Genomic DNA, 25005 nt, shown 5'->3' on the forward strand with positions numbered 1-25005 from the left:
AGTGTGAAAAGAGGGATGGAATCCATCCCAAACCAGCAATTCCTGGTTATTCATCCTGGTTTTTTGTAGGGAGTGACTTGGGTCTCTAAACCTTGGGAAAGGTGGCTGGAAACACCCTGAGACCTTCGTTCCAGCCCCAAAATTCAGGTCCATGTCTTGAGTTCTTTCCTTCCATGAAGGATGGGGGAATCATGGAATTGTTTAGGTTGGAAGAGATCTTAAATATCTCTCATTCCAATTCCCTGCAATGGGCAGGGACACTTTCCACTTGGCCAAGCTGCTCCAATATCCCAAAATCTCCCATCAAATCCCCCTGGAGAAGCTGCACCCGAGGGAAAAACCCACGACCCAACGTGCACTCCCAATGTTCATCTTTATTAATTCCAGGTTCGGATGAGGGGGGATACAGTTTTCCCTTCTAAATCTTGTTAAAAGCAGCAATATCCACGCTCTGCACCTGGAAGGGGACAAAAGCTGGAGTCATCCAGGTGTTCCCAGGAAAACACACCTGAGTTCACCCCCCTCCCATGGCTTCCAGGCCCTTCCCACATCCCATTCCAAGACTTACGTAGTCCTCAAACTTGGTGATCTCCTCCTCCAGGATGTCTGTCCCGACCTTCTCGTCCTCCACCACACACTGGATTTGGAGTTTCTTGATGCCGTATCCCACTGGGACCAGTTTGGAGGCTCCCCACACCAGCCCGTCCATGTGGATGGAGCGGACGCACTCCTCCATCTTGGCCATGTCGGTCTCGTCGTCCCACTGGAAAAGTGGGAATTGGGAGGTTTTAGGGTTTTCCTGGAGAGCGTCCGCAGCTCCAAGGGGTATGCAGGTGACATCTCTGGGAATGTCACAACTGATCCAAAGTGCCCTTTCTTGGCTGGAGAAGGCTCCAAAAGACCTCAGAGCCCCTTCCAGTGCCTCCAGGAGATCCAAGAAAGCTGGACAGGGACTTTGGACAAGGATGGAGTGACAGGAGAAGTGGGAATGGTTTTAAACTGGAATAGGGCAAGATTAGATGGGATATTGGAAAGAAATTCCTCCTTGGGAGGGTGGTGAGGCCCTGGAATGGAATTCCCATAGAAGCTTTGGCTGCCCCATCCCTGGAAGTGTCCAAGGCAACCTGGAATAGTGGAAAGTATCCCTGCCTATGGAATGAGAAGGGATTTAAGGTCCCATCCATCCAAACCCATCCCAGCCTTCCACGGCAAGAAAATCCCACCTCGCTCCAAGCCCTTGTTTGGAATTCCACAGGTGCCACCACCATCCTCTTGGATGAGAGAGGATTCCCAGCCTCACTCCCAGAGCTCCCAAATTCCCAAATCCACTCACTGGCTTCACATCCAGCAGGATGGAAGACTTGGCGATGAGTCCTGGCTTCTTGGCCTTCTTCTCCGCGTACTGCCGGAGCCGCTCCTCCCGCACCTTGGCAGCTTCCTGGTCTTCCTCCTCATCGTCGCTCCCAAAAAGGTCAATGTCATCATCCTCATCCTCCTCAGGAGCAGCTGGCTCAGATTTTTTGGCCGGGAGCTCCACTTTTTTGGAGGGAACGCTGAACGGTTCCACTTTCTTCACCGGATCCGAGGTTTTTTTTAAAGGGGAAAAAGAGGGAAAAGATTAACCTGGAGTTGCCAAAAAAAGCTCAGGAATGGGAATCTCCACTGCTCAGGACACGCTGTGGGATTTATATGGATTTATCAAAACAGGATGTTTGTCCACATGGATCTTTGGTTATAATCCCTAGGGAAGAATCCCAGCGTTTTTCCAAGGCTCACCTGGGTTGGAGGAACAGACGAGGGCTGGTGGGAAGTTGAGGATTTCTCCAGAGCGTTCAGGCGGCTTTCCAGCTTGAAAATGGACATCTGGAGGTCTGCAACAACTGGGGGAAAAAAAGAGGGAAAAATAGGAAAAATGACCTTAAATTCCCAGGTCTCCAGCCAGGAGAAGGAATTCTCCCACTCACCACTGCGGAGGTTCTGGTTTTCCACTTCCAGGTGGGAAATTCGGGACAGGAGCTCATTTTGGTCACCAGCAGCTCCAGGGGAGGTTGTGCTTGCACTCTGCAATGAGGAAAACCAGGATGAAATGGAGTTGTTTCCCCTCCTCCCGAAAAACCCATGCAGCAAAGCAGGGTTGTGTCTTCAGGGAGAGAGGAAGTTCAGGAGCTGAACTAAAACCAAGGATATTTTCTCTAAATTAGGATAGAAACTAATGGAGCAGCTCTATAAAATGAAGCATGGACTAAATCCTGAGGAATTTCAGCTGGCACCAAGGAGCAAAGGATAAAATCACTCTTCCCACTCTCAGATCCCAAAATGCCACTAAAACCATATAAAATTTATATAAAATTTCACACCAAGCCCCTTAAAAATCTTGGTCTCCTCTCCCAACCCACTGAGGGACAGGAATGACCTGCCTAAGGTAACACTGGGAAAGCTGCAAAGATCCCAGGAGTTCTACACTCCCACCTTCCCCAGCCCAGCCTTTAATTCCTGACAATTTCAATTTGCTTTAACACATCCTGAGGGAATAATTATTCCAACTCTGGTTTAAATGGATTTTTTGACAGCAAAAAAAAAAAAAGAAAAAAAAGCTTTTTTTCTTTTTTTTAATGCTAAGGAGGTTCCTCATCCATCAGTTTCAGGCAACAAAGGGAAAGAAAATAACAGGATTTGCCCTTGAATTGTCATTTCTAAGTGAAGAGAGAATAATTTATTCTCTTTTATTCCAGTGTGGAATCTCAGCAGTCACATAAATGGAAAGAGGGAAAAGCAGGGATAAGATGAAGAATACAAGGCACAAGGAGGAAAGGTCTGAATCATGGAATGGTTTAGGTTGGGATTTTAAGGATCATCCAGACAATGTTCCCCTATCCCAAGCTGTTCCAAGCCCTGTCCAATTTTGCCTGGGATACTTCCAGGGATGAGGCTGAGGAATATCAAAGGACAGGAAAAAATTCCATCTCTGACGCCTCAGCTGTGGATTCAGGCTCAGGAAGGCGAGTGCAGATCCCAGGACACTGAGCTGGGATCAGATCCCATTATCCAGGTTTGTCCCAGTGCCACAGGACACACCCTGAGGAAGGAGAACTTGCTCCATCTCCTCATCCCACCAGATCCTCTCCCGTTTTTCCACAGGCTCCATCCATGCGCGGCTCACTTACAGGGGAGCGTCCCGACTGTTTCTTGGGACGGGCACAAGGAGCCTCCTTGCTCCGAGCAGGGGTCTTCTGCTGCAGGGTGGGAAAAAGTTTGGCAAGATGGGAAAAGGTTTCGCAATTCCAGAGGGAACTCAAGAGCGGGGAAGAGCCGCATGCAAGGGGAAGTTAGGGAGCGGTGGGGAACAGCCTTGCACACAAACATTCCCCCAGGAATTCTGGGATCTTCTCCACGAACATCCTGGTGTGTGCAGGGAGCTCGTGCAGCGCTGTGGGCTCATCACACCATGCCAGCCCTGGTGCTCCAAGGATGGAAATCATGGAATTACAGAGGTGGGAAAATCCCTCTGAGCCCATCGAGTCCAGCAGTTCCCCCAAGGCCACCACTGAGCACATTCCCAAGTGCCACATCCACAGGGATGTCAAATCCCTCCAGGAATGGGGACTCCACCTCTGTGCCAGGGCTGGACAGCCCTTTCCATGAGGAATTTTCCTGATATTCCAGCTAAATTTTCCCTCTGGTGGTTTCCTCTCATCCTGTCATTCCCTGGGAGCAGATCCTGATTCCCACTTGGGAATCCTGTCAGGGATTTGTGGAAGTGAGAAGGTCCCCCCTGAACTTCATGTTTTTTCCAGGCTGAGCTCTCCCAGCTCCCACAGCTGCTCCTGATGCTCCAGACCCTTCCCAATCCATTCCCTTCCCTGGAAACTCCAGCCCCTCAATGTCCTTCTTGTCAGAAGGACTCAAAACTGATCCCAGATTTGGAAGTGTCCCAGCAGTGCCAGCATGGGGGAGAGGAAATTTCTCTTTCCTAGCAGTAATAATTCCTCAAAAAAAAAAAAAAAAAAAAAAAAAAAAGACAAAAATCCTAGGATTTTTGCTCTTCCCACTTTTCTCACAGTGTAAATTTGGGGGTCAGGAATACAAGGAAGAAGTTTAGGAATGCCCTGAAGTCCAGCCTGGTTATCCAACATTAATGATGATCCTTGAGGGAAAAGCATGGGAAGAGCAAGGGATACCTGTCCCAAGTTGAAGCAACCACAAGATCTTAATTGGAACACATAAGGCAATGCAAGAGGCACAATCATGTCCCAAATCCTCAAAAATTATGGAAAATTTGCCTTTATGAGACTGTGAGATATTCCCTGAGGAGAGGATGCTCCAAGCTTTGGGAATGTGGACACCATACCTCTACTATAAAACCCATTCCCTCTTCCAACTTCCAGCTCCACACAAGCATCCATGAATTTTATCAGGGATAAGAATTCAAAATTCCCAAGGTGGAGAGTTCCACAGCATCACTTTTCTCCCGTCCTCTGCAATCCTGCACAAAGTCCTCAAATCCTTTATTTTTAAGCCATAATTTTTGTGCTGAACCCACCTTAAAGCTGCAGCCTATCTCAAATATTCTGGACACAGAAGTGCTTGGGAAAGTTGTAATTGTGCATAAACCTAATTATCCAAACAAATAAAATCCCTGGGAATTATTAAGGGCACAAAAGAGGACTCTAGTCTAACAACTTGGGATACAAACATCTGTTATTCCCTGAAGTTTGAATCCCTAAAGTAAGTTTTAAATATCAAAAACAATAAAATTTTTTCTCATGTTCAGGTGGAATTTCCTGTTCTACTTCCTGCTTTTCCTCATAATCAAGGAACTCCAGACTCCCATCATATTCCAAGTGCTCATTCCTATGTTTTATGACACAATCTCAGCCTGAAATTCCCAGCAAAAAGGCACAAAACTCCCATTTTCCCAGTTTTTCACAGCCAGTTCTTCCCTTGCCACATCCTAAAACCCCTGACAATAATCATGGAGGAAGGAAAGACAAAAATCCTGGGATTTTTGCTCTTCCCACTTTTCTCACAGTGTAAATTTGGGGGACTGGGAATGCAATAAAGAAGTTTAGGAATGCCCTAAAGTCCAGCCTGGTTACCCAACATTAAAGATGATCCTTGAGGGATATTCCAAATATTTTTCAGCCATGTGGAAGATCCAACCCCTTTCCCAGGAACAAAAAATATCCAGCAATTTTTGACATCTTACTCTAATCCCCAAAAACATCTCCAAACCATTTATATCCCAAAATTCCTATCCTGGCTTTGGGCTGTTGCTTTACCAATTCCCTGTTACAGCACCTGGATGATCCAAACTTCTGGGATTCCCTCCCAAAAAAGCTCTTTAACAGGAGTCAGGAAAGAAATTCCTTATTTTTGGTAAAACACTCTGGAAGGTGAAGATGAGCAGCACTTCCAGGTGATTTGGGTTTGGATTCCCTGCCCCTTGCCCAATTCCAGAAGCTTCTCCCAAAGGAACTTTTTACCCTGTTTGGGATGGGGGCCTCCTTTAGCCATATTTTTTTTTTAATAAAATGAGCCAGTTCAGGAAAATTTTTCATTAAGCTGTTGACTGAAATAGTGATTCCTTATATTCATCCCAAATATCTGGCTCCTTTCTGCTGGTGTAAGGAGGAATATGGAATATTCCCTTTGGGACAGGGGAATTCCTTGTTATTCCCTGATATTGGATTGATCAAAGATAGAAACTGAGGGTGCTTGGGAATTATGAGGCCAAATAATGGATGGATTACTTTGGGAGTCCCAATACAGAGGCAGGAAATCAAGACACCTGGGCTGTATTCCATGGATTTTCCTTTCCCATAAAACCACTCGTTAGTATTTTAACTTTCTTTTACAAAAATGAAGATTTTTTTTTTTTAATGGTCTTGTCTGCACTCAGCACAAAAACAACTCCACAAAGTGCATTCCTGAGCTCCTCCAGGATGCTCCAGCCTTGGAGCTTGTAGCCAAGCTGAATTCCCTGGATGCAGCAGATGGAAAACACAACTTTTTTGGGTTTTTTTTTTTTTGCACATCCCCTAAACTGGAAGCAAAACAGGGAAGAGAAGGTGGCAGCCCAGTGTATCCCAAAAAAGAGCCACGCGCTCAGCAAGTTGGAACCTGTTAGTTAAGACCCATGGGAACATCCCACCAGGAAAAAAACCCTAAAAGAAACTTTAAAAAGGGAAGGAAAAGCCCAATTCAGGGAATTCTCTTAACCCAAATCCAGTTTTGGCAGCGCTGCAGGTGAGCAGCGCGTGGGGATGGGGCAGAGCTGGTGGCACACGGCGCTGCACACCTTGGTCTTCTCCTCCAGCTTCCAAACCAAGAAGCCAAATGATCTATGGGATTAGAATTCCATAAAAAGAAGAAAAAAAAAACCACAAAAAAATGGGATGCAGGCAGCCAGCTGGTGAGAGCTTGGGTACTCACTCCGGCCAGCGATTTCTGGATATTCTCCCTGGCTCTGGCAATGTCGCGGAGGATCGTGCTGGCTCCGTTCTCCTGCAAACAGCGCAGAAAGAACCAAGAGTTTCTTTTTTAAAAAAATATATTATTAAAACATAGGGAAAAAAAAAATTCATCAGGGAAGTTAAAAAAAAAACAACAATGAAAGGAAGGAGGAGCGAGGGAATTGGGAAAATTGGGAATTGTGCTTTCCGTGATTCAGTGATTTTTGCTGTAAGGATTGGGGCTAAATCGGGCAATCCCTGGTCACGTGTTCAGAAGGATCATCCAGTCAAAGAGCTTTTAAATTCCCTATAATTACCCTGAAAAGTTTGGGATGCTGCCAGAAGGCTGGAGTGACTCCAGAACTCCTTAAAAACCCAGCCTCTGGCAGGATTTTTCCATGTTATTACCTGAGTTCAGGAAGTGACAACCCTGACTCTGCTCTATCCAGAGGGGTGGGACACAGAACACCTGGAATTTTTTCCCTGTGCTCCTACTGCCATGCCTTAGCCTGGATTTCAAGATTCCCTCCCTGGAAATTCCATCATCCATTCACTCCTTGCCTTTCCCAGACTGCAACCCCCCCACGAGCAAGACCAGAGATGTGAAATTTCCACAAACCCCCAAATCCTGAGTTAAACAGAAAATAAAGGAGAAACAGCCTGGACACATCCAGGTGGGCTCCACTTCCTGCTACTTCCAAGGAGGTTTTAAGAATATTTTCCATGGGGGAAATGGCTGATAAATTCCTCCAAACATCCTTCAAACCACCTCTCCCAGGCCAAACTCCTTCCCTAGAAACTCCTGATGTGCCTTGAAATAGTTTAACTGTTCCAAGAGGTTTTCACTCCAAAACCCACTTCCAGCACTCATCCAGAGCTCCCAAATCTTTTCATTCCCAGTCTCCCAGGTGCTGTGCCAGCACCTAAGCCAGAAAGCACAGCAGGAATAGCTGGAATGTGCCTAAAAGTTAAAATTTCAGCAAAAAGCCTCCCTGTGAACACTTGGAAAGAGGCACTGAACACTCAGCATTCCAAAGGCACAGGCACAGTTAGGAGCAGGAAGAGGTTAGGAAAGCTCTGAACCCTGGAACAGGAATAATTTTGGGATAATATTGAAGCTGGAAATATTTCAGCTCAGCAGGATCATGCTTCTCCCCCCCTCCACCATGCCCTCCCCAACTCACCGGTACCACAAACAGAATCTTCCACTGGAACACCTGGAGTATTTCCAGGAACACAAAGACAAGGATAAAAAAAACCCCACCCCAAAAAAAATCTTTGCAGATGTGGTGCCTCTGTTCAAACCTTAGGTTTGTATTCCCTTGGAATATCCCAAAGGACTGCTCCAAAATGGAAGCAAAGCAGCATTTTCCCTGGATGAAGAGGGGCAGGGATGCTCTTTGCCAGTAAAATTGGGGATTTGGGGATTTCCAGTTGAAATTGTGCCCCCACAGGTCCCAGCAGCCTGGAAAAATTTAGGACAACTGCTGGAAGCTGGGACTGGTTCACCTCTAGAAGGGCACCTGATCTCCCTTGGGATCAAATCCTTCAAATTCCACAGAAAACAGTGGGAAGAAAAAAAAAACCCAAATGGGTCTTAAACAGCTCAGAGAGCTACGGGAAGACTTGAGGGAAAAAACAGAAAAAAAAAAAAAAGAACGGAAATCCCACAAAAATCCAGGCGGATCACGTCCTTTGACTTACTCTGGAATTCCTGGGGTTGGGAATTACCTGCTGGCGGGAGGAGCCACCCACGGGGCCGTTCATCTGCTCGTAGAACCTTCGCTCGGCGTCGTCGTACTTGAACTTCTCGAACCAGATCTTGTCGTGCAGGAAGTAATCCACAGCCATTTTCCTGGGAAAATATCCACAAAAAGTGAATTCCTGCCGGGATTGGAGGTTAACAGCTCGTCAGGAGCGGGTTCTGTGCCTGCAGCTCGGCTTGGCTGCGGATTTAAGTACCCGGGATCCTCTTAAAAAAGCAGGACAGATTAATCACCCACCTGCCTGACCTGGTGTGGAGTGGGGATGGGATGAATCAGCTGATCCTGACTTTATTCCACAAAAAAAAAAAAATTCCAAGAAGCCAGGATTTTCTAGTTTGTGCTAAGGAAAATGTCTTGGGTAGGAGAACAGAAATGGAATTAAAATAATGGAATGGTTTGGGTTGGAAAAGACCATAAAGATCATTTAGTTCCACCCCCCTGCCATGGGACACCTTCCACCATCCCAGGTTGTTCCAAGCCTCATCCAACTTTTCCCTGGATATTTCAAGGGGTGGGGAATCCACAAGTTCACTGGGAAATTTTTATTAAAAATCAGCAACACTTGGAGGGGACAGATCTGGCACTACATGGGAAAATAGCAAAAACCTCCAAATCCTGCTGGGAAACAGGGAATTTTTACGGAGCAAAGGTGGGTTCAATTCTTAATTTGCAGGGAAACAGAGCCCTCAAAAAAGAGGAAAAGAGGAAGTGCCCTGAATTCCAGCAAGGGACAGGGACAGAGCCAGCAGGAGTTTGAGAAGGTGGAGAGCAGCACAAGAAAACCACAGCACAAGAAAATTCTCCTTATCATCCTAAATCCCATAGTTTTCCATAAAACACTTCCAGGGAAGCCAGAGATAATTTTTCCAAAATCAAATCCCTCCTTATCTCATCTATGCACTTGGAAGAGACCAGAGGCCACCACACACAGGAGCTGCAGCAAAACCACTCTCCAGACCCAAATCTCCAGGATCTGCTGGAATTCCAACCAGGATCACTCACAGAAAATCCCGAATACAGACAAATTTATCCCACTTTTTTACAGAGACACGTGGATTTTCCCAAATATCCAGTTATGACCAACTAAAGAGGAAATGATCCCAAACAGGACCAGGTGAAAGGTATTTGACCCCTAAATCCCTTGACACAAAGATCCTAAAAGCTTCCCAACAAATCCCAACACAATTCATGGATCAGAAGTGTCAGAAATAAGGACGGATGCTCCAAGAGTTTTTTTCCAGGAATATCCATCTCTACCTTAGCTCTGCCTTTGGAGAAGATCCAAGGGCATTCCAAAAATTCCAAATATAAATTCCCTTAAAAAAGAAAACCACAGCACACGCTCCAGACTGATTCCCTAAATTGTGTTCCGGTCACTTCCAAACCTTCTTCAAGCTGGGTCCTGGTTATGATGTTGATTTTCACATGGAATGAGAGGATGGAAAGGAGGATGGCGCTGAATCCATGCAAAAAGGGGGATAATGAGCTCACTCCCCAGCCCTGCCTTTCAACATCTAGCTCCACACAAACACAGCCTTTATCCACCAGAATTCCTCAGGAGAAGGGGAATTCCTTGAAGGATTTTCCCCCCTGCTCCCTGCCCACCAGGATCCTCTCCAAGTCCACCCAGTCTTCTCCACATGCAAATTCCTTCTGGCTCAATCCCGACCCGGCTGATTTTTGGGTTTGTTTTTTTTTTCCATGGGTGTTACCCCCAAAGAAACTTCTCCTACTTCGTTTCCACAGCGGGAATGCTCGGAGCAGCTGGATGGGAGGGATTTCCTGCAGCAGATTCCTGGATCCCTGTTTTCTCTGCTGCTCTGGCCGCTTCCAGGGCAAAATATCTGGATTCAGCCCTGTCGTAGGTCACCTTATTCAGCCACACGGATTCGCTGTCCTTGTGCAGGAAAAAGCAGGTGGGATTTTCCTTGGGAATATCAGGGAGCTCAGGATTGGTGGAGGCGATTCCCATTTGTTTCCCAGGGTTGTGATTCTTGGATGCTTCCGGGCAGCCACCTTGCTGCTGTTGGGTTTTATCCAAGGGATGCCCATCCAACATCTTCTCATAAAAATTCTTCTCAGCGTCATCGTACAGAGGCTTCTCCAGCCACACCTCGGATGCCAGAACTTCCCAGTTGGAAATCTGCGGCTTCCCGTTGACCGTCTGCTGGTCGGAGCTGGGCAAACTGGGAATGGAGGCCACGGGAGAGTTGGGAATGCCGGGAGCCAATCCTGGAGTGGCAGGGGTGGGCAAGGCCGTGCCGTAGCCCTCGTCCGGCGTTCCCAGCCTGGAATTCGCCCACACGGATGGGATGGCCAGGGCGTTGGGAGGAAGGAAAAACCGGGATTTCTCCATGAACGCCCTCTCGGCCTTGTCGAAGTCAAGCTTGTTGATCCAAACCCCTTGGACAACGTGGTGACAGGCAGCCAGGTTTCCGTGGGAGCACGCCGGGAGCATCCTCACCTTGGGAATATCTTGGCTGGATTTCGATCTGGTTACAGCAGGAGATTCCTGAGCCACTTTTGCAGTCTCAGGTGATTCCCAGCTCTGGGAACCCGCCAGTTTTATCCTGTACGCATTCTCAGCGCGGTCATACAAGGGCTTGTCGAACCACACGTGCTCCGCCGACATTCCCGCCAGGATCGCCTCCAGCCTGGAATCCTGCGCTTTGGGCTTCGGCGAGCGCTTCCGCTTCCGCTGCTTTTTGCCATTCCTGGGTTTTTTCGGGTCCCCCTTGAGCTCGCCCTCGATGGAATCCTCGTGGCAGATCCCGTTGACGGCCTCGGGCTCCGGCGCCTCCCGCTCGGCTCCGTCGCTCCGGTGTTTTTCCAGCCAAACCTTGTCCGCGGAGCAGGGATTTTTCCGCGTCCTCATCTTCCCGAAAATCAACGGGGCAGCATGGAGAGATAAGCACAACAAATGTAGTGGCAGCACAGCAAAGCAAGGGCATGCAGGAGATGTTTTTTATCCATTAATATTCCCGGGAAAAAAAATTGCAAATATTCCATTTATTTCTCCCCTTTGGGATAAGTTTGAATTCCGAGGAATTCAATGCGGCCAAAACCATCTTCCTCCTAAAATATTCCTGCCAAGAATTCCCCTCATTATTTGAAATTTAAGGCAGGAAAAAAACCCACAGGATTTTGTTCAAATCCTTGGGAATTACAAGATATTATTCCAAGTTAGTGGATTAGTCATTAATTATTTGTTGTTTATTCCCAATTAGGCAGAATTTTGGGAAAACTGGCTCCAATTTTTGAGTTTTTGGAGGTGGTTGTTCACTCCTGATTGGGTTTTCATGCTAAAAGGCAGCTGCTGAAAAGTGGGGATTGAATTTTGGGATATAATCCAAGCTACTGGCAAATTAAACTTGTCCAGGAGCTGGGAAACTTGTGATTAATTCAATAATTAATTAATAAAAATTGGCCTGTGTCAGATTGCCAAATAAAATTCCCAGACAGGTGAAATATCCTCAAAAGTTTGTAATTCCAATAATTCCAGGAAGATTTTGGAAGCCTCAAGTCCAAGGCTTAACTTCAAATTTCAATCTAATTTTCAACTGTAATTTAAATTAAATTTAAAATTTATTGCCTTTCATTTAAATTTTAATTTGAAATTTCCACATAAATATTTTTTTCAGGTCTTGAATATTTCCATTTAAATTTATATATTACTAAACTAAAGTTTTGCCTTTAAACATTTAAATTGATAGTTTAAAATATTAATTAGATTCCAATTAGACAAACTATTAGAAATGGCAAAAGGAGATTTTTCTTTTTTTTCTCCTGGAGTTGGGAAACTTTGATACAGCTAAATGCGCTTAAAAATTGATATTTCAATTCTTAATAAAAAAATTCAAAATTAAAGAGTATTTTGAATCTATTTTACATTTTTCTTTCTTTTATGGAGCAATAAATTCTTGTTAGAACCTTTACAGAGAAATAAATTTCTTACAGTAAATAATGAGATAAATAATAAAAAGTTCATAGGATTTTCCATAAAAAAATTATACAATTTATTTCTTTTAAAACTAAATTTTAAATTTTTAAAAATAAATTCAGAAATTAATTTTTCCCCATTATTAATTATTTTTTTAAGTGATTTTGCTCCAGTTTTTAAGCAGCTCCAAGCTCTGGAATTGCAGCCCTCATGGATGAGGTGAATTTTGGAATAGGAATTCCATAATGAGGAACTCCCAGGAGATTTCTTCCCACTGACAGAGCTAAAATTAATTTTAAAAAACTCTTCAAAATTAATTATTTCCAAGAAAACTGCAGGAATTTTTCTAATAAATATCCCACTGGCCCTGACATTCTCAGATTTTCCAGAATTCCCAAAAAAACACACAACAATTAGAAGGTACTTACTTTTTTTGCTCCTATGACAGCATTAAAAAAAGAAACAAACACAGGATAAATTTAGAGAAAAATTCCAATTTCTATGGATGCAGCAGCTCCTCAGCCAAAAAAAAAAAATTAACAATTAATAGGCTAATTAATTAGAGCTCATTAACTTTTCAGAACTCCATGAAGTTTGTGAACCAACACCATAGAAAATGAGTTTATTTTCATTTTAATACAATGAAAGGAACATTATTGTGATGTTATCCAAAAGGATTTTCCCATCCCAGCAGCCTCAGAATTCCCAACCTGCCATCCCTGTCCTGGCATGTGTTGATGGAATTCAGGATCCCAATTTTTGAGTGATTCCAAACATTCCTGCAGGAACTTTTTGCTTCCATGAGCAGCCAAACCTTATGGTCAGTCCTGAAAAACCCCAAATTTCCAAGGAAATAAAGCTTCTAAACAAGGAAAAATTGGGAAAAGAAAGTTATTTTTTCTTCTGTGTCCATCAGTTTTCCTGGAAGAACCTGGGGAAAAGGAATTTTAATGACACAAACCATCAACTTTTAACATTTTCCACTCAAAACTGGCATTTTTACCTCCACAAACACAAAGTTTTTAGGATTATAAACCACGCTGTGGCATTGGGAATGTTCTCCACTGGGAAAAGTCACAGCCCAGAAATTCAGGATGAGTTCAACAACAGGGAAATCAAAATAAACCAAAATATTAACACTTGTATCTAATATTTTATTCATTTAAAACTCGATCTTCTGCTGGTTTTTCCAATTCAGCTGGAATTTGGCTGTTCCTAAAATTCCTGTTGACTTCATTCCCCAAAATTGGCTCTTCCCTAAGTCAGATCCTTATCATTATCTTTGCTATGAGACAAAGCTCCACATTCCAGGAAAACACCACCATTCCCACTCCTGATCACCCAAACCCCACAACTTATTGCTCCAAGCTGAAAATTCCTAATGAGACAATCATGGATATGGGAAATCAGGAGAAGGGAAAGACTTGGAAAGTGTCACCTTCTGGAGAAATGGGGAAAAAAAATAAAGAGTTGGGAATGAACAGCTCAGGTGAGGAAAAATCCTGCCTGAAGGTCAGGGAGAAATGGGAGAAACCTGGAAAATAATTCCAGGAAAACAGCTCAGGAAAGGGAATTTGTCACCCCTGAGGATTGTGATGATCAGGATCCCAATCAATCCCAAACCATCGCTGACCTGGATGCGACAGAACAAATCCATGGGGGATTTCTGGGAACGCCGATGCGGCAGCCTCAGCAAGTTTAGCCAGGGATGTAATCCCTCAAAAACCCCACGGAGCACAACAGCAGCAGCCTCTGCCCGCTCCCAAAATAGCCTGGAAATGGATCCCTCCCTCCTGAGCATCGGGATCATAAAAGAACAGGGGGAGGACAAACCCCGCCAAGGTGACGGAAATCCGGGAACGGCAGCACTAGGAATGAGGGACAGGTGAGAGAGGCAGAGCCCGGGTGCACCTGGAGTTGATTTTCCAGGTTTCCCAGCTCTGGGGTAAGTTTGGAAAGGCAGCCAAGGGCGTTGGGATATGGGATGGATTGGCTGCTCCGTGCCAGGACACGGCAGCAGCTCTGGTTTCCCTTTGCAGCGAGTGACTGGACAAAAAAAATTCCCAGGAATTGGGGGAGGAGGAGCAGATCCCTGAGGCACCTGGAGAAGTGTGGGATCCCTAAATTCCCTTCCTTACCAGGGCGGGAATAACATTGATCCATTTCCCCACCACCCCCAATCCAGACTTGAAGAGGTGAGGCTTTAATACATCAGGAATATTCCCCCAAAAAAACAGGAAATAGGTCCCCAAAATCTATGGAAAAACCACAAAGGTTTAGGGAGAGCCCCAGTATGAGCCCACCCACCCCTTACCTGTAACAGCAAATTCCTAAATCCTGGGAAAGGAAAAGGACCACAAAAACATGGAGAATCCTAAAATCCTCTCCTTCCCTGTACCTAGCACAGGATCTCCCACATCCTCTTTCTTTGGGGTGTGAGGGCAGGAGAGACCCCACAGGGAATGCAGAGGGGGTTTCCACATGCCCCTTCCCAGAACTTTTAAGGGAAGAGGGACCTAAAACATTGGGAGTGACACCACAACATTCCCTGGGATTTTAAGTGGGGAAAGTAATCCCAGGAAACAAGAGCATCCCCAAATCCTTTCCTTCAGGACTCTGAGGGCTCCCATGATCCCCTTTTCAGACCTGCTAAGGGAAAAGGGACCGAACGTGGGGAAAGGGGGATCACCCCAGTATTCCACAGGATTCTAGACATGGAAAAGTTATCCCAAAAACCAAGAACACCCCAAATCCTCTCCCTCAGGACTCTGGGGGAATGGAATGGACCCCAAAGATAATGGGAGAATCCCCCCAAACTCCTCTTTCTGAGGCTTTTACAGGGCGTGAGACCCCCACATCCAAGGAAGGATCCCCAAAATTCCCCCCTTCCCACCACTGTGAGGGAAGGAGACCCATTCCCTATGAGGAGACCCCCAAATCCCTCTTTCCGCAGGAAAAGTGCCCTAAAGAGAACAAACAGGGCGACCACAACGTCCTTCTTGGGGATTCTAAGATGATAAAAGAACCTTACACACCCTAAAGGACCCCCTACGCCCCTTCCCCCCACATATCATGAGGGGCCCCCCCACCTCACGCCCTAGAGGGATAAAGGACGCTCCGAAGACCCCCGAAACTCCCCCTACCGATGCTCAGGGAGGGGGATAAAGGACCCTAACAGGGGGTATAAGGCTTCCTAGGGGCTGGAAGGGGCTGGAAACCAGGACTCACCAACAGCTTTGACCCCTTCAGGGCCCTCCGCTCCCTTTGGCCGCCGCCGGGATAGAGAGGGGCGGCGTGCGCCGCGCGGAGGGTTATGGGGGAGGCGCGTACCACACGTGGCGAGCGGGAGGGTGGCGAAGGGGGTGCGCTGCGGGAGACAACGTGTGACACGCACAGAGCCGGGCTTGTCCCCCCCACGATAAAAGAGACATGTGGAACATCACGGTGGGGAGGAAGCGAGATGCGCGAACCACCCCTCTGTACCTATTAGGACGCGCCGCCCCCCCTTTTCCTTGCCATGTTGGATTCGTCCTCGTACCTCCGCTAGCGCCCATGGGTTGTACCACTCTGCGAAAACGGGGATGCGCCACCTCACTGCTTCCCACGCTACATCCCTGCCTCCCCTAGAATGATCCCCTATATTTTATGGGGGGCGTTACGGGGCGGAGGAGTCCCCGCGCTGTGCGTGCGGTGCGTTGTCTCCCTCCGCGCACTTCTTCTCCCTCCCGTGAAAGCCAAGTGGAACACTCAAGGGGGAAAGGACGTGAGGGGAGGAGGCAGCGGAGTGGCACTCTCCCCTCTTTTGGCAAAGTGGTACAACCCACAGGCGCTGGTGGAAAGAGGAGGAAGAATCCAACTTGCCGAGGAAAAGGGGGAGGGGTAGCGACGCAACTTAGTGGCTGTGGTGGGGTGCGCGCATGCGGGGGACCGGAGCGGAGACAAAGGCGCCGCCGCGCCCCCCCCATCCCATCCCCGCATTCCTCCCCGGTTATAACGCGCCCCCCATTCCCATGGATGCGGGCGTCGCTGCATGCCCGGGGGGGAGCCGGAGGAGGGCGGGGGAATGGCGGGAGGGCGGCGGGCAGGAGGAGGAGGAGGAGGTGGAGGCAGTAGCGCATCACCCGGGGGGGTGTCGGTGAAGATGTCGCTTCGCCGCGCCTACTCCATCAAGGACAAGCTGCAAGCCATCGAGAGGGTGAAGAAAGGCGAGCGCCAGGCGTCGGTGTGCCGCGCTTTCGGGGTGCCGGGGGGCACTCTCCGGGGGTGGCTGAAGGACGAGGCGAAGCTCCGCTGGTTCCTGGAGCAGCTCGGCGGCGAGGTGGGCACCCAGCGCAAGAAGATGCGCTTGGCAAACGAGGAGGAGATCGACCGCGCCGTCTACGCCTGGTTCCTCGCCCTGCGCCAGCACGGCGTTCCGCTCTCCGGACCCCTCATCCAAGCACAAGCGGAAGCCTTCGCCCGGCAGATCTACGGGCCTGAGTGCACCTTCAAGGCGAGCCACGGCTGGTTCTGGCGCTGGCAGAAGCGCCACGGCATCTCCAGCCAGCGCATCTACGGCGAGGGCGGCCTCCCCGCCGAGCCCGAGCGCGCCCCGGCCACCCGCGCCGAGGTCCTGCCCGATGCCGGCGGCTACGGGGACGAGCAGATCTACAACGCCAACATCACCAGGCTCTTCTGGAAGCTTCTTCCCGGTTCTGGAATCACGGCGAGGCGTCCGGCCCGCGGTGAGCGCGTCACGGTGCTGCTGGCCGCCAACTTGACCGGCTCCCACAAACTCAAGCCTTTGGTGGTCGGGGGTCTCCGCGATCCCGCCAGCCTCCGGCATCACAACCAGGAGAAATTCCCGGCTTGCTACCGCTACAGCCCCGAGGCCCGGCTGGCGCCGGCGCTTCTGAGGGCTTGGTTCTTTGAGGACTTCGTGCCGGGCGTGAAGCGGTACCTGAGGCGGAGCTGCCTGCAGCAGAAGGCCGTGCTGCTGCTCAGCTCCGCTCCGTCCCGCTCTGGAGGGGGAACTGAGGATTCTCCGCCGCTCCAGACTCCGGATGGATCCATCCGTGCTCTGTTCCTCTCCAAGAGTCCCTCAGGGAGCGGTTTGGCCGGAGCAGGAGGCCGAATCCCGGCGCCGTTGGAGCAAGGGGTGGTGTCGGCCTTCAAGCAGCTCTACAAGCGGGAATTGCTGCGCTTGGCCGTGTCCTGCGGCGGCCCCGGCAGCCCCGCGGATTTCGTGCGCTCCTTCCTCCTCAAGGACATGTTGTACCTGGCTGGGCTCTCCTGGGATCTCATCCCGCCAGGATCCATCGAGAAGTGCTGGCTGCTGGGGCTGCGCGCCGCCTTCGAGCCCCAGCCCGGCGAGGAAGAGCACGGGGACACCCCCGGAGGGGACGAAGGCGGAGGGGACAGCAAGGTCTTCAGTGACCTGACCCACCTGGCCGCCTTGGCTTTCAAATGCTTGGCTCCCGAGGAAGTGTCCGACTGGTTGCACTTGGATGATGTAGCTCCGGGTGCGGAGGAGGACGATGGTGGCGAGGAGGAAGGCGCCGAGGAGGATGATGAGGAGGAAGCAGCTGGTGGCAGAAGGTGTGGGGAAGGAGGAGATCCTTTGCTGCCCACGGCTGGGGAAGCCATCCAGGGTCTGGAGACGGCGCTGCGCTGGCTGGAGGGACAGGACCCGCGGGAGGTGGGGCCGCTGAGGCTGGTGCAGCTCCGCTCCCTCATCTCCATGGCCCAGCGGCTGCGACGCGGCCGCAGCCCCCAATCCTAGGGCAGGGACAGCCGCCAGTTTTTGGCTACCAACCACCCCTGGTTGTCCACAGAGCTGGGGACACCCCGGTTGTCCCAGGGGGATGGTGGTGGAGGTGCCATCCGCTCCTCTGTGACCGGGATTCCCTGGAGATCAGGAAGCCCAGATGCCTGTGGGTCACAATTCAGGGGATTTTTGTGCAACAGCTCGAATTCCAGGGTTGTTCCTTACCTAAATATATTTAGGAGGTGCTATTTTTTATGTCCCTTGTGGCCCTTGGTCAGTGGCACTGCCAGAAGGGGGGTGGATGCCCCCTAAAATTGCCCAGTTCCCCCAATTCCATGGGGAGAAGGAGTGAAGGAAGGACCTGCTCAGTGTCCATGGGGGATGTTAACTGAAAAATCCCCAAATCCCAGAGCAGGGTTGAGGTGTGCACAGCCAGCTGGACATGGGCCTCTCCTGAGGTGCTGCAGGGGAAACATTCCACCTTGGAAGAGGCTGGTGACGCCCTTCCCACTGCCAAAACAGAATCCTGTTACACCAGGATGGTTTGGGCCTGGTTTAAGGCAATTTCCTTCAGGCACTGGATTGGGAAAGGGACTCTTAGGTGGCATCCACAAAAAAGAGGCACCTCCATCATTCCCATCACAGCTGGGAACACCTGGACCACAGAGACCTGCTGATCCAGGTGCCATCATCCAAGCATCCTCGTGGAGCTGAAGGCTCCAGGGATGGGGGTTGAGGTGTCCTCATGGGGTTTGTGGGGTGGCCGGGGCTGGAGGACACATCTGGGTGAGTTGAGGTTGGGCTCCTGGCGCTGCCTTGGAATATTGGAGGCATCTGATGGGAATTTAGCAGCTCCTGACCTGATTTGGATGAAATTTTAGGGTGTTTAGCTGAATTACTGGAAGAGGGAAATGAAATTACCTCCTCAGTGCTGCTGTGCCCCATGCCAGCAGGCAGGTTGGGGTCTTTACTTGTTGGTTCTTTGTCTCCTTGCTGCAGAGTTTATGGAAATTAAATGGATTTTTATTCCCACATGGAGGTTGTTGTCTGTGAACTGTCATGCGGAGCCATCCCAGAAGGATTTGGGGTGGCACCAGGGGGATCTTCATGGGGTTGTGTCCTCTCAGTGTGGCCTTCTCAATGCCAATGGGGTGTAATCATGTAAAATCACATTTCTGTTTATCATCTTTTACACCAAAATCACTGCACAAAAAGATTCTGGAGCTTGGGACGTGGCTCATTTCAAACAGGAATTTGTGAATGAAAAAAACTTTCAGTTGTGTGACAAAAATGCTGCAAAGATCAGCAGAAGGTGCTGGGCTGGAGGTGTTTGAACTGGTTTGGGGGGGTGAGAATATAAAATTATGGAATGGTTTGGGTGGGAAGGGACCTGCAAGGCCATCAAATTCCAAACCTCTGCTGTGGTCAGGGACACCTTTCACTGTCCCAGGCTGGTCCAAGCTCAGTCCAGCCTGGCCTTGGACACTTCCAGGGATGGGGCGGCCACAGCTTCTCTGGGAATTCCATCCCAGCCCCTCACCACCTTCCCAGGGAGGAATTCCTTCCCAATATCCCATCCAACCCTCTCCTCTGGCGGGGGGAAGCCATTCCCTGTGTTCTGGCATTCCAGGCCCTTATCCAAAGTCAGGGCTCAGCATGCAGATGTTCCACCAGTGATGTTTTGCCCAGAAAATACATTTTCATCCTCAAAGCAGTTGCCAAATCATCTCTAATTGCATCAGAGGCAAGCTGAGCTTAATTAGTTCATGGAAAAGGCTCAGATCCTCTCCTGATGGGCAAGTTTGAGTTTTTACCCCTTCGAAATTCCTGGAGATGGGAGCAGATCAGGGTTTCCATCCCGTTCCCTGGTGCCAGGGAGGGATCATGGTGCAGATTTTTTGGCTGGTTGAGCTCTTGCCCATAGTTCTGGAATGTGGGCAGCATCCTCGTGGATGTGGCTCTGACCACAGGGGTGCAGCCATTCTCCCAGCTCCAGAAGGGTTAAATTGGGAACACTTCATTCCCAAAAGTCTCTCCCCAGTGCTGCACATCCCACATCAGCTTCATCCTTGGTGCCAGCACCGTCACCAGTGAGCATGGAAACCATGGATGTCACCTCCCCATGGAAGTGACCCCGTGGTGGCCTCCCAGGGCCACAGGGACCACAAAAAGCCACACACCCCATTGCTCTGGCCACGTTTATTTGGTTCCAGCCCTGCAGAGGTAACACGTGCCCACAACACCTCCCACCCTCACCCACGTTCTCCCGAAGATCTCAGGATCCCCCTGCTCCTCAGAGGAGCTCGCTTTGGTCTCCATCACCCCTCCTGTCCCAGAAGGGGCTTGTCCATTAGTCCTTGGCCATGTCACAGGCCCGTTTGGTGGCCACCTCCACGGCATCCATGACGGTGGCCCGGAGCGCTCCCTTCTCCAGCTGGTGCAGGGCGTGGATCGTGGTGCCCCCGGGCGTGCAGACGTCCCCCCGCAGCTTGGCCGGGTGCTCCCCCGTCTCCAGCAGCATCTTGGCTGCGCCCTACGGGACACCAGGACACCAAAAAGGTCAGATTAGGGACTTGTCAAATTCCCCTTTGCACGGTTGGATGGCTGTGATGGTGTTCACAGGGGTCTGAGGATGAGGGAAGAGATGAGGATGTGACTCCATGTTTCAGAAGGCTTGACTGATTTATTATTATTTTATCATATATATTATATTATAACTATATTGAAAGAATAGAAGAAAGAATTTCATCAGAAGGCTAGCTAAGAATAGAAAAAGAATGAATGAATAATAAAGGTTTGTGTCTCAAACAGAGTCCAAGCCAGCTGACTGTGATTGGCCATTAATTAGAAACAACCACATGAGACCAATCACAGATGCACCTGTTGCATTCCACAGCGGCAGATAATCAATGTTTACATTTTGTTCCTGAGGCCTCTCAGCTTCTCAGGAGGAAAAATCCTCAGGAAAGGATTTTTCAGAAAATATCATGGCTACAGATGGCATCACCATCCCAACACCCCCACAGTGAGGGACTGTCCCACTGCCATGCCCTTTGTCCTTCTGGTTTTTACTTCCAAGAGGGGAAACTGAGGCAGAGCGGCTTCCAGCACTTCCTCCCTCATCCCAAGGGAGGAATGGAGCCCAGGGGGAGGAGGGAAAGGGGAAATGCCGATGTGTTCCAAGGACTCACCAGCAGCGTCTGCGCCGCGATCCTGCTGGCCAAGGCGCCCGGCATTCCCATCTTCACCGCGCCCTCGGCCAGCGCCTCGGCAAACAGGTAAACCTGGGAAGAGAGGAGCATCCAGGGGTGAGCCTGGAGCAAGGAGAGGACACCCCAAATCCCAGGACAGCATCCCCTGTCCCTCTGGCTTACGTAGGCCACGCCACTGCCGCTGAGCCCGGTGTGGATGTCGATGTAGGACTCGGGGACCTCCTCGCAGAGGCCGCAGGAGGACAGGAGGCTCTGGAGGAGCGCGGCTTCCTCGTCACCCGCGTTGCTGCCCCGGGAAAAGACCATGGCCCCTGCCTGCACCACGCAGGGCAGGTTGGGCATGATCCGCAGCACTTTGGTCCCGGGAGGGAGGAGCTGGGAAAAGACGGGGATGGGAGAAGGGGTGCCAGCCATGGGGAGTACCCAAAGGTGTCCGGAGACACCAGGATGTGTCACCCATCAGGCTGGCGGAGAAGCGAGGAGCACGGGAAGGGCAGCTGGGAGGGGACAAGGCCACAGAGGTGTGTCCTGTGTGGGCCTGGGTGCAAATGGAGGAGAAAGGAGAGGAAGAGGAAAGGAGGAAGAAGAGAATGAGAGATGAAAAATAAGGCAGAGAGAAAGGAAAGGAGGAAGGAGGAGGAGGAGGAGAAGGAGAAAGAGGAGAGGGAGAAGGAGAAGGAGAAAAGGAGAAGGAGAAAAGGAGAAGGAGAAAAGGAGAAGGAGAAAAGGAGAAGGAGAAAAGGAGAAGGAGAAAAGGAGAAGGAGAAGGAGAAGGAGAAGGAGAAGGAGAAGGAGAAGGAGAAGGAGAAGGAGAGAAGGAGCTGGAAGGGCAGCTGGGAAGGGACAAGGCCACAGAGGTGTGTCCTGTGTGGGCCTGGGTGCAAATGGAGGAGAAAGGAGAGGAGGAGGAAAGGAGGAAGAAGAGAATGAGAGATGAAAAATAAGGAAGATAGATAGGAGGAGGAGATGGAGAAGGAGAAGGGGAGAAGAAGGAGAAGGAGAGAAGAAGGGGAGAAGGAGGTGGGCAAGGGAAAAGGAGAGAAGGAGGAGGAGGTGGATGAGGAGGAAAAGGAGAAGGAGAAGGAAGAAGAGGAAAAAGAAAGGAGAGGAGGAGAAGGAGAGAAGAAGGAGAAGGAGAAGGGAAAACAAGGGAAAAAAAGGAGAGGAGGAGAAGGAGAAGGAGAAGGAGAAGGAGAAGGAGAAGGAGAAGGAGAAGGAGAAGGAGAAGGAGAAGGAGAAGGAGAAGGAGAAGGAGAAGGAGGACCAGGATGAGGACAAGGAAAAAGGAAGAGAGAAGGATGAGGAGGTGGATGAGGAGGAAGAGGAAGAGGAGAGGAGGAGGAGGAGGAGAGAAGGAGGAGAAGAAGGGAAACACGCAAAAGGAGGGGAGAAGGAGAAGGAGAAGGGGAGAAGGAGAACCAGGATGAGGACAAGGAAAAAGGAGGAGAGAAGGAGGAGGAGATGGATGAGGAGGAAAAGAAGGCGGAAGAGGAAAAAGAAAGGACAAGGAAAAAGGAGGAGAGAGGAGGAGGAGAGAAGAAGGAGGAGAAGAAAGGAAAACAGAAGCAAAAGGAGAGGAGGAGGGGGAGAAGGAGAAGAGAAGGAGAAGGGGAACCGGGATGAGGACAAGGAATAAAGAGGAGAGAAGGATGAGGAGGTGGATGAGGAGAAAAGGAGGAGGAGAAGGAGGAAGAAGAAGAAAAAAGGAGAGGAGGAGGAGAAGGAGAGAAGAAGGAGGAGAGGAAGGGAAAAAAGAAGCAAAAGGAGAGGAGAAGGGGAAGAAGGAGAAGGAGGAGGAGAAGGAGAACCAGGATGAGGACAAGGAAAAAGAAGAGAAGGAGGAGGTGGACGAGGAGGAAAAGGAAGAGGAGAAGGAAGAGGAGAAGGAGGAAGAGGAAAAAGAAAGGAGAGGAGGAGGAGAAGGAGAGAAAAAGGAGGAGAGGAAGGGAAAACAGAAGCAAAAGGAGAGGAGGAGAAGGAGAAAAGGAGAAGCAGGAGAGAAGGAGAAAAGGAAAGGGAGAAGGAGGAGTCTCACCCGCTGCAGTGTCTGGATGGTGACACCAGCCACCAGAGACACCACGATGTGCTGGGGCCCCACAGCAGGACGGATCTCCTCCAGGACACCTGGCAGGATGTGGGGTTTGGTGGCCAGGAAGACCAGGGTGCTCCTGTACATCACTTCCAGGTTGCAGTGCGTGGTCCTGCAGCCCAGCTCCTGCCCAGGGACAGGGAGAGGGATCAGCACCGCCAAAACCAGCATCCCAAAACCAGCATCCCCACGGTAATGACATGTCCAGAGTCGTGCACACAGCCTGAGGACCTGCTCTGGTCACAAAGCCACCGAGGCTCTGCCTGGATCTCACCCAGATCTGGGAAGGATGAGCCAAACCCCTCCTGAGTGTGGGGGAAAAGGGTGCTCTGAGCCCACAGTGAGGGACACCCCAAAATCTCCCACCCCCTGGGCCCCACTCACCCGCCAAGCGCCCAGGTTTCTGTCCGAGGGAGCGCTGGCCAGGACGTTGCTGGCTGGAACCTTCCCTGGGGGGACACAGGGCATGGGGTGAGCGGCCAGGGTGGCCCCAGGGTTGGGGGGACACCCCAGCACAGCCCAGACACCCCAATTCCCACCGGGATGTGATTCCTACAATCCCAGGAGGATCCCAAAAGGGGGACATGGAGCAAAGGGGGCTGGCACCAGTCGTGTCAGGGTACAGTGACAACGGAGGTGGCCCTAATGGGCAGGGCTGTCCCCACACTGTGCTATAGGACAGGGACAACCTGGGACACACGGGCAGCAGGGACAGGGCTGTGCTCTCATTGTGGGACAGGGCTGTCCCCATGTCCCCACACTAATCTGTGGGACAGGGATGTCAGGGAGAGGCAGGACAGGGCTGTCCTAATGTCCCCACACTGATCTGGGGGACAGGGATAGGACAGGGCGTCCCAATGTCCCCACATTGATCTGGGGAACGGGGACTGGGATAGGACAGGGCTGTCCCCATGTCCCCACACTGATCTGAGGGACAGGGACCCTGGGGACAGGGATAGACAGGGCTGTCCCCAATGTCCCCAAAATGATCTGGGGAACAGGGGCCCTGGGGGACTGGGATAGGACAGGGCTGTTCCCATACTGATCTGTGGGACAGGGACACCAGGGAAGAGCACAGTCCCCAGGGGAAGAGTGGCAGGAATGGGCTGTCCCCATGTACTTCCAGTGTAGGACAGGAACCCGGGGAAGGGCTGGGACGTTTGGAATAAGCCAAGACAGGGTTGTCCCCGTGTCCCTCCAATGGAGCACAGGGACCTGGTGAAGGGCTGGGACCTTGGGAATAGGCCAAGGCACGGCTGTCCCCGTGTCCCTCCAATAGAGCACAGGGACCTAGGGAAGGGCTGGGACCTTGGGAATAGGCCAAGGCAGGGCTGTCCCTGTGTCCCTCCAATAGAGCGCAGGGACTCGGGGGCGGGCTGGCACTTTAGGAACGGGCCAGGACAGGGTTGTCCCCACATCCCTGCACTGGAGCACAGGGACCTGGGGGCGTGCTGACACTTTAGGAACGGGTCAGGACGCGACTGTCCCCATGTCCCTCCACTGGACAGCAGGGAAGGGAGTGCAGGGAGCGTCCGGAGCAGCGCTGTCCCCATGTCCCCATATCCCCTCACACTTCCCTGCGTCACAGGACACGCAGGGAAGGCGCCAGACCGGGACTGTCGCCGTGTCCCCTCCCCTGTCCGTGTGTCCCGGCCGCCCCCCGTGCCGTACCCGCCTGCAGCAGCCCCCGGACGAGCCCCCCGGCCATGCGCCCGGCGCCCACGAACCCGACCCACAGCTCGGACTCCTCCATCGCTGCGTGAGGCCGCGCCCCAGAGCCACACCCCCCGCGCTGATTGA

The 25005-nt window shown here is 50.6% G+C and overlaps 3 protein-coding genes across 3 annotated transcripts; 1 reads left to right on the forward strand and 2 right to left on the reverse strand.

Annotated features, from left to right (window-relative positions):
• Positions 1 to 354: 354 nt before the first annotated feature.
• Positions 355 to 11093, reverse strand: EEF1D (eukaryotic translation elongation factor 1 delta). Its single transcript, XM_058809346.1, has 8 exons — positions 9952 to 11093; positions 8184 to 8307; positions 6433 to 6504; positions 1965 to 2061; positions 1777 to 1880; positions 1334 to 1570; positions 569 to 763; positions 355 to 457 (listed from the first exon to the last, which is right to left on the reverse strand). The coding sequence occupies exons 1-8, from the start codon at positions 11091 to 11093 to the stop codon at positions 419 to 421; spliced, it is 2010 nt and encodes a 669-aa protein (XP_058665329.1). The 3' UTR covers positions 355 to 418.
• A 5200-nt stretch (positions 11094 to 16293) lies between these two features.
• Positions 16294 to 18936, forward strand: TIGD5 (tigger transposable element derived 5). The gene has a single exon (XM_058811313.1). It carries the CDS (start codon positions 16300 to 16302, stop codon positions 17917 to 17919), a length of 1620 nt encoding a protein of 539 aa, XP_058667296.1. The 5' UTR covers positions 16294 to 16299; the 3' UTR covers positions 17920 to 18936.
• A 1186-nt stretch (positions 18937 to 20122) lies between these two features.
• Positions 20123 to 24958, reverse strand: PYCR3 (pyrroline-5-carboxylate reductase 3). The gene is made up of 6 exons (XM_058811328.1): positions 24877 to 24958; positions 23590 to 23654; positions 23152 to 23331; positions 21279 to 21491; positions 21096 to 21188; positions 20123 to 20437 (listed from the first exon to the last, which is right to left on the reverse strand). Exons 1-6 carry the CDS (start codon positions 24956 to 24958, stop codon positions 20255 to 20257), a joined length of 816 nt encoding a protein of 271 aa, XP_058667311.1. The 3' UTR covers positions 20123 to 20254.
• Between the last annotated feature and the right edge of the window lie 47 nt (positions 24959 to 25005).

The sequence above is a fragment of the Ammospiza caudacuta genome, chromosome 1, assembly GCF_027887145.1.
Source record: "Ammospiza caudacuta isolate bAmmCau1 chromosome 1, bAmmCau1.pri, whole genome shotgun sequence".
NCBI lineage: Eukaryota > Metazoa > Chordata > Aves > Passeriformes > Passerellidae > Ammospiza > Ammospiza caudacuta.